This window comes from Megalobrama amblycephala, linkage group LG8, assembly GCF_018812025.1.
Source record: "Megalobrama amblycephala isolate DHTTF-2021 linkage group LG8, ASM1881202v1, whole genome shotgun sequence".
NCBI lineage: Eukaryota > Metazoa > Chordata > Actinopteri > Cypriniformes > Xenocyprididae > Megalobrama > Megalobrama amblycephala.
In genome coordinates, this window is record NC_063051.1 from 17,357,207 (window position 1) to 17,374,483 (window position 17,277).

Sequence of the window (17,277 nt, forward strand, 5' to 3'; positions counted from 1 at the left end):
AGATGGTGGGTGGTATTTGCGCAAGCGGTAATGCATTGATCTTCATTCTCTTCACAAAGAGGAAAAATCAGCTCAGTCTCTATTAAGTGACTGACCTTATTAAGCGCCTTAGATTTCTACAATTGTAGGGCAACCGATCACTTCGCCCTTTTTAAAAAGGAAAAAAAAATCCAAACACTTTAAAGGGGTAAATTCCCTGGAGATGGTATCAACCTAACTTTAGAAATGCTCCTCATATTCTGTTTCTTTTGACATTGACTCTTTTAATTCTTTTTATCCACAAGACTTGCAATTACTCAGTAGTGTAGATTGTTATCATTGGTTGTACCAAAAAGAAGAGTTGGCTTGAAAGAGGCGACAAACACACTGTTTATTCAAGATTATCTGTTAGTCTGCTTTATAGTTGAAACATCTAATCTCCTTTGAAAAAAAAATAGACAGAAACCTTGTAGTCTGGAGGAGAGCAAAGGGTGAATAACCCATATCTCCACTTGAATAGCTATTCTTAATTAGAATTGTTTTTTATGAAAGTGGCAAATGATGCTGTATATTATCCATTTAACCTTCACCTCTACAGTCTTTTTTTAAATCTTTAAATCACCATGTTATGTTTATTTTTTTTATCATTTTGAATATGTTTGTTATAGTAATTCCAATGCTGTATTTTGCAGGTCGGTGTGCAAGCTGCGGGGAGAATGTGGTTGGTGAGGGGACGGGTTGTACCGCCATGGACCAGGTCTTCCATGTGGAATGCTTCATCTGCATGACCTGTGGCTCCAAGCTCAGAGGGAAGCCCTTTTATGCCGTGGAAAAGAAGGCTTACTGCGAACCCTGCTATATCGTGAGTGTGATCTGCTGCACGCTCTTTATGCATATACTGGGTCTAGTACACTAATAGTTGAGATTAAGTTCTTAGTCACGCAAAATATCTGCTAGGTACACAACAGGTGCATACGTAATTTCTAATGTTGATGAATGTTTGTGTGAGTTTTTATTTTTTTGGCTGCATTAGATAGGATGCAGATTTGACAGATTTTTTTTATTTATTTTTTTTCATCCGAAACATGACCGGGCAGGACTCAAATGTTTGCATTCTGTTGAGAAACTTTGTTTTCACTCGCAAAGAGCTCAAAATGTTTTGCGAGCGAACACAAACTTTCGCGGGGGAACACAAAACATTTGCGAGAGAACACAAAAGCATTGACTTTTTATTTTTCCTTTTATCTTATTTTTTCCACCACCATGTCCCTTTAGGGGCTCTGTAGGAAACATTGAAACCTTTGTGTCTTCAAAAATGCTACTTTTCAAGAAATAGAAAAATCACTGTATTTTTAAATAGTCAAAGTTGATATTGTGGCTGCATAAATAGTCAGACACTTGCATTAGGGCTGTAACGATATGCGATATGAAACCAAAATCGCGATACGCAGGTCCACGAACCTGTATCGCGATGTGAGAAGGCAGAATCGCGACACACCCCTTCGAACTCCCAGAGTTATCCTTCCTGTCCAGATCCAATGCTACCACATTTTTAAATTACTATAAGTATTAGGGGTGTAACGATTTATCGTAGATGGTGTGTCTTAATCAGCTCTCTAGTTCAGTAAGTGTTTCGGGCACACATTGAATCTTGCAAGGTTTAAACGTTTCTCATGTCAGTCTCTTGCATGGTCGCGTGAGAAAAGTCGTGGCTTTCTTTCACCGCAGTGCACAGCAACAGCTGTGCTCACAGAAAAGCAAAAGACGCTTGCGATGCTTTGCTTTAAGAAGTTCTGTGGGCCCGTTCACATATTGCGTCTTTTCCGCGTGCAAGTCAGTTATTATTTTCAAATGTAGCTGCGCGGCAGGCGCGCTCATAATTGGATCAACGCGGTCGCGACGCGCATGCAATTCCCAACTTCTCAGAATGCCGCAAGCGCACCGCAGGTCGTGTGACAAGAATCAACCGATCAGCTATGGCCTTTCCGTAACAAAACATCAAAAGCTCAGCCGAACAGCTGATCATAGCTGTACATGGTGGTTTTTATATCTTATCTCCATCAATATATCTCGTAGTAAAACTAATGCAAGGGCTAGAAATCATTTATCCTTTGCAGAAACATCCTGATCCTCTTGGAGAGCTCAGTTCATGGTTGCATAGCAACGACCGACGCCACAGGAGCGCAAGCGCTTTGGAAAGAAGGAGAAGCGGTGCAGCCGCGCCTTCCACGCGCTTTTAGACGCGATATGTGAACGGCTCCTATTCATAATTCTAAGTTCATGTTAAATTTAACATTTTTTTTCAGTGACAGACAGCCCTATTCAACTGTTAATTTGAATACAGAAGGTTTTTATTAAAATTTTATATTTATTTATTTTATTGAAATGTGATCTTGTATGTACAACAAGGAAAATTATTTGTTGTTAATTAATTATTAGTTTTTTTAATAAATCTTGTTTGAATTTCAGTTTCATTTTGTTCAAAATATCGTGATACGTATCGTATCGTGAACTCCGTATCGAGATACGTATCGTATCGTGACCTGAGCGTATCGTTACACCCCTAACTTGCATGTGTCATTATATTATTAACATATAATCAAAGTCAAACTCCAAATGGAGTTACAGGGTTTTTGACCAGCATATTTCTGAGAATTTTGGACATACATGTTTTTTCCATCATCAGAATGGCCACATCTGAGGCAGAAAGTGCATTGCCTTAGGTTTTTATCAACTTTCAGGTTATAAAGTTTCCTGTAGCTGTGCAGTTTTTCTTTAATTTGGCCAAAATCTCATGTTATTAAAGATGAAACTGCTATAAGTTGGCCAGACTCAAAAAAATTGAAGGAATCAATCATTGTCAAAATTTTTAAGTTAAGAAATTCAAAGTTTAAGTAAGCAGAACTGGCAGATTTTTATTTTTTACTCATACATTTTTAATTCTTCTTAATTTGAAATTTTCATGTAACCTCAATGTGAACTTTTTTATTAGTGTAAACTTAGCTAGCTATAACAAGCTACTTCAGAAAATGCTAACTTGTTAATTTGCTAACATGTTAACAATAGCATGCAGCACTTGCTGAATGAGTGCAGCAATATAAAGCATTTAATACCAAACCAAGCTGCATGCACCACTTGTCACCATGATGGTAACTCTCCAAACATTAACAGAAATTCTAATTTAACTTAACAAATGGGTAAAGCATGCTGGGAAATAGAAATCCCAGCCAAGTTTCAGTTAAACTTAAGTTTGTCTAAATTAAAAGAAATACATTCATAAAACTCAAAATTAAACAGTTCAGTTTTCTTAAAATATATCAGTTCTGTAAACTTGAAAGTAAAATAAAGTGCTAAATACTCATAAAAGTTAATTTGACTGAACTAATTTGTTTAATTTAAGTTTGTCCTACTCAAACCAATTAATTATTTTGAGCGTTAGGGCTTAGGGGCGGTTTCTTCATTAGGGCGATAGGACGACGCACCACCAAAGTGCAAAAGGGATGGATTTTTTCAATCACATTCAACCACAGTGTTACGCTAGATGTCACTGTTCTGCCTTGATATAGGCTATAGTCCAATCAGCATCGAGTCACGTTCTGTGGAGTACCGCCTTCTTTTTGGGCGATTTCACTCTGGCCGAGAATCGCCCCCGAGTGCTCTCATAAACTTTTTTTCAAACTGCAGGCACTCCAATGCAATCTCTATGGGTTCCGGGAGGGCTAGCACTAACATGCTTTCGTCATCATACCTAACTTTAACTTGTGCAGCAATTGGTGGGGACAAACATTCCTCTAGTAATAAAATAAGCTGAAGTGACATCCAATAATTTCCTCAGTGCATAACTTACATTTCACAGACATATTCTCTGTCTGTAAATGTTAGAAAGTCGAGAAAATATTTCCATTTTGCTGTCAGTAGACGAGCCTTCTGTAAGCACAAACTTCCCTGAACAAGCGTCACCGAGCGCATACGCGCCTAACAGACGGAATAGGAGTGCAATAATTCTGACTAAAATATACATTTTGCTAAAAATATTTGTTGAATATTTGTTTTTGTTGGCGAACATAAATGTCCCATATGTAGAATTTCAAACCTATAACTAAGTGTATTTTTATGATGGCAGTAAATGTAAAGTGACTATTGTAGGGTAATCAAAATAGCCTAATAATTTGTCTGTGCTTTTGTGTTTATTTATTTTCATTTTTAGTTCAGTGTATTTAACTTCTGCTTTAAAAACATTTTGTTTTTAGATTGTAGTGTTACAATGTTAGGCCTAATGTGAATGTAGGCCTAATGTGATTTGACCCTTTTTTTGCACATAATATAGCATGGACTACATGGCTGCATTCATGTTTGTTTTCACATTCAGTCCTGCATTTCTAAGTCTTTTTTTTTTTTTTTTTTTTTTGGATTTTTTTTTTTAGCACCAGCCGCCACTGGCTTAAGTGTGGAGATACAAGGCTTCTGCCCAACAGTGATTATATATAAAAAGATAAAAAATCTCACTGACCCCCAACTTTTAAAAAAGGTAGTGTACATAAACATAAAAAATAAATAATAATTAAAAATATATATAAATATATATACAATGACACTTTGCAACCTCATCTGTTGATCATACTGTTAGTTTACTCGTCGCTCTGCACATTTCTACACACATATATCTAAGAGGAAATACTTCAGCGGCACTAGTTTGCATGCTCTTTGAAGCTCTAGCTTCCTTGTCTTCATATGAAGCTAGCTTCAGCTCTCATTAGCTCCATGTTCTGAGGACTTGTCTAAGATCTGCCAGGAGCATCTGGCTCTGTGTAAAACCTGGATTTAGGTTCTTTCAGAAATGTTACCCAAACCGTTGCTCTTTTCATAATCATTCACCTATTCCTGTCATACTGCTCATTCTTCCCTGATGAGCTGCTTCACACTTGTTAGCTCGGTAGTCAAATCCATAAGAGGCATAAAGATTAGACAAACAGTGGCCTCGCATGCAAAGGACCAAGCGTCACTTTCAACTCCATCTCACACATCTGATAAGCATTCACACGGGCAAATCACACTTGAGATGTAACACGAGTATTAAAATCACATTAGACTGCCAGATAGGATTACTTTCCTTTGTAGATTGGAAAGCAAATCAGGGCCTCCTTTTTCTCCCTCCATCGTCCACCTTCTCCCTTTTTTTTTTTTTTTTTTTTGTTGCTGAAAATATCTGTTGAAAATTCTCTCATTTCCTCAGGCGAACAATAAGAGAAAAGGAAATTAGTGACAGTTACAGTAAGACAAGAAAATTTACATTTCTCATTGAGCTAGAAGTTAGGAGTTTCTTCAAGTTTAAAAACTTTCTGATCATGTTTTCCCACGTCTGAGTGTTGTGCAACATCTACATATGCTAGTAGACATTAAAAGTTTAAGAACCAAATTTTGCTTGTCATTATTACAAAACATTTTTTTTTAATTCATGTTTTGAAATGCAGATATTTGAACTACTCTGTGTGGGAAACAAAAAGGGATTACATGAAGAGTCTAACATTCATTTAGTTAGCAGTTCTGAGTGGAGGTCTATAATGAATGGACTAAGCTGGCTATTAACATTCCCATTCTAATTTTGTATACAGCAAATTTTGCAATGGCCATCAATGGAGAAAGATGCTTTTTAGAACAGATGGTGTAGTTCTAGCCAGACATTTGTTGAGTCCAGAAAGATCCACAAACATATTTTAAATAAATACCATCACAAAGTGTTAAAGGCTGTGATGTCACAAACTCTTTCACATCTTTATGACAACCACATATTTGGAAGACCTGTCAATCAAATTAGTTCACGCTCAGCCACCAATAACCTGGTCTGACCTTTCTCAACCATGGCTTTTTATATGTAAGAGAGCAGGCTTTGTATAAAAAAAAAATAGATATATTGTTATAAAAGGATTCTTTATTTGATTGTGGTGTTTATATAGACCGCATACTGACCCACTTCTAAGTTGACAAAAGCAAAAGTGCAAAAAAGTCCATTTCTCTTTGATCAATCTTTACTGTAAGTATAAAATTTTGAAACCCTGAGTCGGTAAGCACTAAAAATAAGTATTAGCCCAACTCACAAAGAAACCAGGCCATTCCTCAAACTGCCTTTTATTTCATCATTGTTTCCCGTTTGTACTTGTGTTATTTCCATTTCCAATGGCACGTGTAGCCTACTTACAATTCTGTTGTGGCCGCAGTGTTTCCCTTTTTCTCTTTTAAGAAACCACTGTATTACTGAGCAAGCACTTTCTTTAGTCTTCTTTTACACAGACAATGCAAATTTCAAAGAAGCCAGAATATTGTTAATATTGGTTAGATTTGTTTAACAAATTAAATGTTCTAAATCCAACTATATATATTAAAATGTAATTTTTTAAAATCAAATTCACTTACAGTGTATTCACTAGATTTCAATTAAAAAATGTTAAAACAAATTGGAAATTAAGATATGCTTCAATGGCATTTTTTTTTCTCTCTCTCTCTCTCTCTCTTCTTATTCTTCCCTCCTCTTGCGACATGGCATGGCGGGCCAAATTAAAGGTCATCGCACGGGCATCTCTGGTGCTTGACAATGTTTCTGATGACTGATGAGTACTGAATACACTTCACGACAAATGCAATTGCCAAAGTATCATGTATATTGATTTATTAGACAGCTCTCTCAAATACTTGATTCTGATTGGCCATTTGCGGCATTCAGCTGTCAAATATTTCTTAATAATGACAATTGACCAGGGCAACACTGTATAACTAACCACACAATTTTTATTATTAACTTAATATTCCATGTTCCATGTCCATGAATTCTTTTAATTTGGAAGCAGCCATGTAATCAGTGGGTTAATATACAACCAGTTGATCATTCTCTCAAAATAAAACCTGACTGGTTGATCGGGACCCCAACACGAAGTTTCGGTCTGACTGTACGTAATTCCTTACAAATATGAAATATGCTAAACTATTAATCTAACATGTAACTTACTACCTCACACTGGTTTTATGTCAGCCATTTCAGGAAAAACTAATGTTATGTTTTTGGGGTTTTTTTTTTTTTTTCATATTTTGGGTGACAAAGTTTATTTGGACTATATGACAGCCTATGTTGCATCATAGGTAGCTGATACTGTAGGCCAAGTTCTCCACATTATAACCACTAGTCCTAACACTGAGGTTTCTCTGACTTTCTTGGTTGCCCACTGCTCAAGAATGGATTAGAGAAATCAAGAGAAATTTCCAGGACTGTCACCAAAGCCAAAACCACCTTTACCACTCCTACAGCTTTTCAGTAAACCGTTACTAAATCATCTGCACTTACCGCTGCAACTGGGGCACGGTGCCAGCTTGGAGTTCAATAGAGGGCACAGATTCACAGCATCATCACTGAATATTCAGGGGAGCATAAGCAAATTGAAAATAATAAATCTTTAATAATAAATTTCAACACCATAGCAGTGCAGGTTTTCTGACTGCTGCTGTTTTTTCAGATATTAAAGGGATAGTTCATCAAAAAATGCAAATCTCATCCAAATCTCCCTTTTTTTTTTCTTTTTTTTTTCGCTGTCAAACACAAAATAAGATATTTTTAAGAATGTTGAAGTCCAAATGGCACTTTCATTGTATTGGCATTTTTCAAGATGTAATTTTTTTCTCCCACAGAAAAAAAGAAATCTTATTATGCCATGAAGGTGAGTTGATAGTATTTTCATTTTGAATCTGTGAATCTTTGAAGTCACTGAATGACTGACGACTGACTGTGTTCTCTCCCTGTACTTCAAGCCACAATGCACTATACTGAGAGAGACACTGAGCTAGTTCATATATTTGATTCAGTTGCTCTGTTCAGCTGAACTTCAGAATGATAGGAAATGGGCAACAAAACAATAGTTAACCTTTGTTCCAGAGAACACCGTCAGACTATTATGTCTGTCTGTGTGCTGCTTCAACGAATGAATCACTTGAACAGTTGAAGTATCGGTGACTCAGGCCATCTCTTGAATCACCCCCACTAGACTGATCAGCTCTCAGAATGATTGTACTTGCTTCCTCTGGAAGTTTTCCAACTTGGATCCATGCGCTAAAGAGAGCTGGGATAATTTAAGAACTTTATTTATGCATTTCATCAGCATAAATGTTCTTCTGGCACAAGATCAAAAGGATGGAAGAAATCTGAATTTCTTAATGAAAGTAATTTCTTCTTCTTTTCTCCTGATCCTCAGGGTCATACGCCTCTGTGCGATTAGAGAATGAGCATGAGACTTTGGTCTCTATAGAGACATGGCAGTCCCCCAGTGAGCTGGGGGGAAACTTCAAATGAGGCCAGCGAGTCAGTCTAGGAATCTTTTAAGATAGGAGGTATGCACATTGTACATTATTTATCAGTTTATTTATCTGCAGAGACAGGATCATAGCATTCATATTTTCATTGTTCTTATATAAACATCTCATTTACTGCTCTGTTTGCCACTAGGGAGCAGAATGGGGGAAAAAAACACCTGTTATGTATCTTATGCCATTTACTTTCTTCCAAAGAAAAGAGCCTAAATTTATTGAAAACCTCTTTTCAACCTTTTTTTAAACTGGTCACGTCTTACTAAACATCTGGATTTCCTTCTATAAATACCTTTGATGTAAGACTGTCAGTGTGTGTTCAAAGTGTCCTTAACGCATTTTTTTTTTTAACCTGTTGGATCCTGAGTTAAAATTATAATTGATCATAATACTCATAGCTTCATTACAGGATTTCAGATCTTCGTTGTAGAATTTAAAATTTCGGTCCCACTTTATATTAAGTGGCCTTAACTACTATGTACTTACATTTAAATTAATCATTTGATACAATGCACTTATTGTGTACATACATGTTTTTACATTGTATTTATAGTTTAAAAACACCTACATGTAATTACATCTGTAACTAATTTCTGTAATTACATTTATAATTACACTGTTGACCCAACCCTTACACCTACCCATTCCACCAAATCTTTCCCTGACCTTACCCGTATCCCACCTCAATTGCAGCAAAAGTGATTTGCAATTCAATATGAACCCAATAAGTACATTGTACCTATTTTTTGATGTAAGTACATAGTAGTTAAGGCCACTTAATATAAAGTGGGACCAAAATTTCAATTCATCTTGACTTCAAAAGTCATCTTGACATCAAAAGATATCTTGACAGCATTCAGCAAACTAATTTCTCTACTTAGTTTAAAAGGTTATTTCACCCAAAAATGAAAATAATGTCATTTATTACTCACCCTCATGCCGTTTCACACCCGTAAGACCTTTGTTCATCTTCGGAACGCAAATTTCGTTATTTTTGTTAAAATCCGATGGCTCAGTGAGGCCTGCATAACCAGCAATGACATTTCCTCTCTCAAGATCCATTAATGTACTAAAAACATATTTAAATCAGTTCATGTGAGTACAGTGGTTCAATATATATCGAGAATATTTTTGGTGCGCCAAAAAACTAAATAACGACTTATGTAGTGATGGCCGATTTCAAAACACTGCTTTCATGAAGCTTCGGAGCGTTATGAATCTTGTGTGTTGAATCATGATTCAGATCGCGTCAAACCGCCAAACTGCTGAAAACACGTGATTTTGGCTTTGGATACCTCTCAGATTTCATCAAAAATATCTTAATTTGCGTTCTGAAGATGAACGAAGGTCTTACGGGTGTGGAACGGCATAAGGGTGAGTGATTAATGACATAGTTTTCATTTTTGGGTGAACTAACCCTTTTTTATTAATACTTTTATTCAGCAAGGATGTATTAAATTAATCAAAAACTTGTATTCATTTTTGCCATCATATAAATAAATTACATTTTGAAGTATATTAAAATGGAAAAGAGTCATTTAAAAGATGTTTTTACTGGATTTTTCTTCAAATAAATGTAGCATAAGATACTTCTCTCAAAAATATTACAAAATCTTACAGACCCTAAACTTTTGAATGGTAGTGTAATTATTTGCATATAAGCAAATTTCAAAAGGGAAGCTTAAGTGGATGCAGTATTTTTCAGTTCTGTTTAGTTTGGGAATAAAGGCTATCACACAGTGACATCCAGTAATCTTTCTCTATAGCATCAAACAGGAAATACAAAGCCATTTGTTCAAATCTCTTATTTTGCATATTCTTTGGAACAGCACTGATAGCGTTAGCATGTTTCCGCCTCTGGGCAATATAGACAACACAGAACTTTTGAGCAGTGCAACTAGATATCATTCATTCCTTTCAGTAATAGACAGGAAGGCTGCCTGCTGGAGATTCTCTTGTTATCTCTGATCTGCTTCCTGCTTTCCCGTCATCTTATCACTCATGTGCTCTCAGCATCACAACTGACCCACAAAGCACAGTGGCAATAATCAGCCTTTGTGCACTGGCTTTCCCTAGTCCACCCATCACTGACTTATCATCCATTGCTTGTTTGAATGCGGTGCAATACAGATAAACTTATTCACAGCTCAATTAATCCCCCTTTTTGCATGAAGTGGTCTCTAATCCTGTTAATGTGACATCAGTGGCTTGTCTGTTGTTTTCCCTTCTTACCCTGATTTGTTGTAAAGCAGCAGCTGTGGCATGCATCTGGTACCCGCTTTTGGACCTTTTTCGTTTTCAAACACCTAATGTAATCATAGCTGCACATGCTCACCGAGTCTCTTACACATTCTCCACAATCTCAGTGTTATCTTGCACAGTGGGAACTGTTTTTATGCACAGTCAACAGCACATTATTCACAGTTAGAGCACTGATGTTTGCCCAGGATTTACAGTACATTCAGTCTGCTGGCAAATGTTTTCAGTTACTTCATACAAAAACAATAGAAAAGTTTAGAGAGATTCACAATGGTTCTGCAATGAATTGCAGAGCCACCAAATCATTTTCCTCTTTCTTTAGTCTTTTTTAATTCGGTCTGTTGGGTTTTGACAGGGATTTTGAGGGGTAAGTTCAGTGCTTGAGGCTTCTCTGTGGAGCTGTTTGATTAGTAGTGTTAGAGACAAATGTTCCTGAAAACTGCTATGGCGTAAAACACCGGAAGGAAAAAGGCACTACTTTGGAGTGAACAGAAGTGTTTCTCTGGCGAATGGGAGAGTTAGTTTCTTGGTGTGGGCTGATTGTTGCGTTTGTATGCAAATAGACATCAAATAGACCTCTCTCAGAGTAAAGCTAGTTAACTTGTGCAACACCAGCAGAATGTAGGCGGTAAATGGAATTTAATTCAAAAGAGATGTTTGTGTACATGGGTTAATGACATATGATGTAAGAAATGTTTTTTTTTTTTTTTAAAGAATTACTTTAAAATACACATATGCCAAGTTCTTAAAAATGTAAATGTTGTATAAGTGGTGGTTTCATGTAGTTTTGAAAAACTGAGAAGTTTTAGTTTAATGACTCTAAAAGTGTCATGTGGTGTAACTATCAAGTAAAAACACTAAATAATGTGAAAATACACTACTGTTCAGAAGTTTGGGGTTGGTAAGATTTGTAAATGTTTTTGAAAGAAACCTCTTAAGGCAGGAACACACCAAGCTGACGCCAACGAACTAGTGGCGATGAAAGCAGACTCCGGGGTTGGCTCACGTCGGCAGGGTCCAAAGTTGCCCTGACACACCAAACCGACGTTTGACACCCAACAGCCAAGTAGCATGTCCGTTCTGCGCCTGCGTAAGAAGAAATGCCTTTCCGTACCAGCAGATGGCAGTAGCTGAACAGACAATCAGAATGATCAGATGGCCCAACTGACCGATGCGATTCAACATGTCGAATCATGTCGAAAAAAGCAGATGAGGACCAACTTCAGCCGACGGTGCGGAACACACTGAGAAAACTTAGTCGGCCGACGAACAAAAACTGCCCGACGGCCGACCCTCGGCTTGGTGTGTTCCTGCCTTTAGGTGCACCAAGGCTACATTTACTTGATGAAAAATACAGTAAAAAGAGAAATATGTTATTATTATAATATTAAAATTTAAAATAACATGTCATTTATTCCTGTGATGGCAAAGCTGATTTTTCAGCAGCCATTGCTCCAGTCTTCAGTGTCACATGATTCTTCTGATTATGCTGATTTGGTGCTTAAAGGATTAGTTCACCCAAAAATGAAAATTCTGTCATTAATTACTCACCTTCATGTCATTCCACACCAGGAAAACCTTCGTTCATCTTCGGAACACAAATTAAGATATTTTTGATAAAATCCAATGGCTCAGTGAGGCCTGCATTGACAACAAGATAATTAACACTTTCACAAGCCCAGAAAGCTACTAAATACATATTTAAAACAGTTCATGTGACTACAGTGGTTCATCCTTATTGTTATGAAGTGACGAGAATACTTTTTGTGCTCCAAAAAAACAAAATAACGACTTTATTCAACAATATCTAGTGATGGACGATTTCAAAACACTGCTTCATGAGGCTTCTAAGCTTTACAAATCTTTTGTTTCGAATCAGTGGTTCGGAGCGTGTATCAAACTGCTAAAGTTACTTGATTTCAGTAAACAAAGCTTTGTTATGTCATAAGTGTTTCGATACGTTTTGAAATTTCAGTGATTCACCACTGGGACTTTGGCAGTTTGATACACACTCCGAACCACTGATTCGAAACAAAAGATTCATAAAGCTGCGAAGCTTCATGAAGCAGTGTTTTGAAATTGCCCATCACTAGATATTGCTGAATAAAGTTGTTATTTTTTGTTTTGTTTTGTTTTTTGGCGCACAAAAAGTATTCTCGTCGCTTCATAACATTAACGTTGAACCACTGTGGTCACATGAACTGTATTAAAGGTCCCGTTCTTCGTGATCCCATGTTTCAAACTTTAGTTAGTGTGTAATGTTGTTGTTAGAGTATAAATAAAATCTGTACAATTTTAAAGCTCAAAGTTCAATGCCAAGCGATATTTCATTTAACAGAAGTCGCCTACATCGAACGGCCAGTTTGGACTACATCGCTCTACTTCCTTCTTTAATGACGTCACTAAAACAGTTTTTTGACTAACCTCCGCCCACAGGAATACACAAGAGTTGCGTTTGTAGAGTGTGTTTGTCGCCATGTCGTCGAAATGCTGTTATTTTCATCCCGCAGTCCAATCACTGGGTCTGATTCCGGCTCAAATTGATAGGGTAAAACTAAAGACATGTTTACAGTAACACTGAGCGCATGCATCTCCACGTTATGGTAAGAGGCGTGACTTTTCCTGGCACGGTGCGCTCAGAGCTGTCGAATCACAACACAGGAACCGCTGGCACAATCAGAACTCGTTACGTATTTCTGAAGGAGGGACTTCATAGAACAAGGAAGTCATCAGCCCGTTTTTATGACGGTGGAAACAGCGGTATACAGATAAGTAAATTATGTGACAAATACTGTGTTTTTTTACACGTGAAACATGAACACATGTTATATTGCACACTATAAACACAATCAAAGCTTCAAAAAACCACGAAAAACGGGACCTTTAAATATGTCTTTAGTAGCTTTCTGGGCATCTGAAAGTGTTAATTAACTTAATTAAGTGTTAATTAAGTGTTTAATTATAATATCATAAATAAATGTGATTTGTTTCAGGTGCCTTGGATTGCAGTAATGGAGCAGCGATGTAAAAAAAAATGACACATTGTGATCCACCAAAACCTAGCACTCGAACAGGCCCACAGATACCCGATTTGCATAAGTCATTTAGTGATTCGGGTGCTAAAGTAAGGCCTAGCGTGCAAATATATGCCTTTATCAGTGGACAGAATCCATTATCTGAATTCCCCTTTTAGAACTTTTGTAATGGTGACATAGGTCATACCTTCCCATGATTTATGAACACACAGTACAGAAGACTGCACAGCTGAGGCTAAATTTATGTGTCCTCTCTCTGAGTGAGTTTGTAGGATGATGCACATTATCATAAATTAAGAGCTTTGTACAGAGAGCACTAGTGGGGGAAGTGCAGCTTGTGGCTCTTTCCCCCAGTGCAAGATCAGCTTTGACATGTGTTTACTCCTCTACATAAATATTTAGGAACACAAAAATTCTCTCTGGCTCAAATCTTTTGCTCAACTCTTTGGTCAAATCCCCCATGGGCCAGTGTCTATGTCACAAACTGTTATTCATATTTTTCGGTTCAGCCCGATGACTTATTTTGGCCTTCCAGCTTCTGTTTTGGATTGATCTGCTGTTTCAGGCACTGACGGGGTGGTAAAAGTCAGGCTACATCTGAACTTATGGAGCTATGACTATCTACAGTTGAAAATGAACCACCGTGAGAAGTCATGTAGTCTCAGCTTAACATGAGGGGGAAATTTTTTTAATTTAGTTTAAAACACAAATGGCATGTTCTTAGCGTGTTGGTTTCATATGGTTTTTCATATGGTTTTGAAAAACGTTATACCACATTTTACCAGTTTTAAAAAAACTTAGTTGCCTATGTGGTAGAAAGGCAAACCTGACTAGAAAAAAAAATCTATCTCTTTCAAATTAAAAAAAAAAATTCAAATCTCAAAAGAGAAAAAGGGTTGTTGTTTTCCCTTTTGCCAAATAGGTGGGAAAACTTCAACACCCATAATGCACTGGGCATGTTGCTGTCCAAGGCCACACCCAGTCTGCTTCTATTGGATAGGCTTGACCAGATTCAAATACCACCTTGCTTGAGTAGGAAATACTTCTTAGCAAACATATATCCACAAAGGTTATCAACTTTTATTGTTCTCAAATCCAAGAATTCAAAGAGTAAACATCTGCTGGATGACACAAAATGCTTTTGCTGACAAATAAATGGGAATTTCTTGTTCCAAGTAACACGGAGAAAGAGTAAACATTGTTCATTTACATATACTACCGACACTGTAACAATACAAAGCAAAAATCAGCGAATTTACAAGAAAAAATAAACAATTTTCCTTACACCTTAAATACATGTGAGTGTACTTATCTTAACCTTTATTTTAGAAATAATGTGAAAGTTTACACAAACATTTGATGTCCGGTAAGACTTTTTAATGTTTCTGAAAGAAGTCTCTTATTTAATTTATCAATGTGAGTAATTAACATTTACAACTGAACTTTTGGAGCTGTGACTACCTGCGATTGAAAGTGAATCGCCGTGAGAAGTTACAAAGTATAGAGTTCCGGCTTAATTTGAGATTTGATCAGATTTACCAAATTAAACGTTAAGAAGATCGCTGTTGACCTTATTCACTCAACTAATCCCTAACCATGATGTTAAATACACAGCAACATTTTCACAGCCAATAAATTAGTTCTTAATCCAGGATCAGTGGAGGAAATGGCCACCCTGCTGAGCAACAAGAGGTAAATGCAATTTTTTTCCATGTAAGTTGCCCTCTGCTGATCAGCTCAACAAGACTAATGGCTGAGACTGCTTTCATTTGCGAGATAGCCGTTTTTTTTTTTTTAAGCAAGTGGACTGCGGGGCTGAATGGCATTGAGGTTAATTATGTTAGTAAGGTGCTATGTTTGTGGCACCCTGCAGATCTTTCCCTGTTGAAACTGCTCTCTTCCTGCCAGCTGCCTCGCGTTACTACTGTCAGAACACTTAATTGCCTGGAGCACTTAATTAATTGGAGATCATAATTTCTGGTAATCGGGCGTGTTTAACGTGGTCCCCCTTCCCCATCTTTCCTCCTGGACTTTTACTGCATGATTATACAGAAGCATACAACTTGTTGGATGGAGGCTGGTTTAGATAAATGGCCAGGTCCCTATGGCCTGCTTCATTACTGCCTGATTTACTGCACACTCTCTCATAGAAAATACGGGGAGAAATGCAATCACCGTTATGAGATTGCGCATTCTAGAGAGTTTGATTTTATTATTTGGGTCAGTGACAAATAAGAGTGCCCACAAGACAGGAAAATCTTTTAAAAAGTGTAAAAACACATGCGCCATGTTCTTAGGAGATAGTTTTATACAAAAGATCATGTTATCATCAAGCAAAACGTAAGAACATTTTACTTACACCTTGAATACATGTGTGTACACTTCTTAAAGGTCCCGTTTTTCGTGTTTTTTTGAAGCTTTGATTGTGTTTATAGTGTGCAATATAACATGTGTTCATGTTTCGCGTGTAAAAAAACACAGTATTTTTCACATAATTTACTTATCTGTATACCGCTGTTTCCACTGTCATAAAAACGGGCTGATGACTTCCATGTTCTATGAAGTCCCTCCTTCAGAAATACGTAACGAGTTCTGATTGTGCCAGCGGTTCCTGTGTTGTGATTCGACAGCAGCTTAGCGCTCCTTGCCCGGAAAGGTCACGCCTCTTACCATAACGTGGAGATGCACGCTCATTGTTATTGTAAACATGTCTTTAATTTTACCCTATCAATTTGAGCCGGAATCAGACCCGGTGATTGGACTGCTGGATGAAAATAACAGCGTTTCGACGACATGGCGACAAACACACTCTACAAACGCAACTCTTGTGTATTCCTGTGGGCGGAGGTTAGTCAAAAAACTGTTTTAGTGACGTCATTAAAGAAGGAAGTAGAGGGATGTAGTCCAAACTGGCCGTTCGATGTAGGCGACTTCTGTTAAATAAAATATCTCGCTTGGCATTGAACTTTGAGCTTTAAAATTTTACAGATTTTATTTATACTCTTAACAACAACATTACACACTAACTAAAGTTTGAAACATGGGATCACGAAGAACGGGACCTTTAATACTTTCAAAAAAATGTGTTAAACATATTTTAAGGTAACATATACAGTATATCACAAATTCCATGAAGTATTAATTTTTAAATATTATTAAAATAATGTATGGGGAGACACACATCCGGAACAAAATTTTTGCACTTTGCCTTGTTACAAATTATCTGATATTTTAAAAGACTTATCAGCCTTATTGACCCTAAGACAAACACACTGACATAAATAAAGTATTTTTTAATAAATCCATGCATTTTTTGACCATAAAACATCAAGTTACCATATACAACAACACTCCAAATCTCACATTAGATTCATGAATAATGCTGTTGTGGTACATTGCATATTTATTGCAATACTTTACTTTTAGTTAGTATATGAACCTGCAATTTTCAAACAGAGAGACCTGTGTGATAATATAATGGTGCACATACTGTATAATTGAACCACAATGTCCAGGTTCCACGCTGTGCTGAGACATATTCCCAGGGTGGTCCAATAAGGTTACATTTTGCCGTGTGCAGCGGAAGCTTCTGGTAATGGATGTCCTCTGTTGCATGATACCCACATCCCGTCGGCCAAACTGTGCCACAGTGCAAGTT

At 37.0% G+C, this 17,277-nt stretch overlaps 1 protein-coding gene across 6 annotated transcripts in view; it reads left to right on the top strand.

The window, feature by feature from the left end:
- LOC125273912 (LIM domain containing preferred translocation partner in lipoma) overlaps positions 1-17,277 on the top strand; it is a 278,126-nt gene that overhangs the window by 242,482 nt on the left and 18,367 nt on the right. For all 6 annotated transcript variants that reach the window (XM_048199720.1, XM_048199723.1, XM_048199721.1 and 3 more), the window contains one exon: positions 672-841. In XM_048199720.1, coding sequence (XP_048055677.1) covers positions 672-841 — 170 coding nt within the window. The remainder of the gene's footprint in view (positions 1-671; positions 842-17,277) is intronic.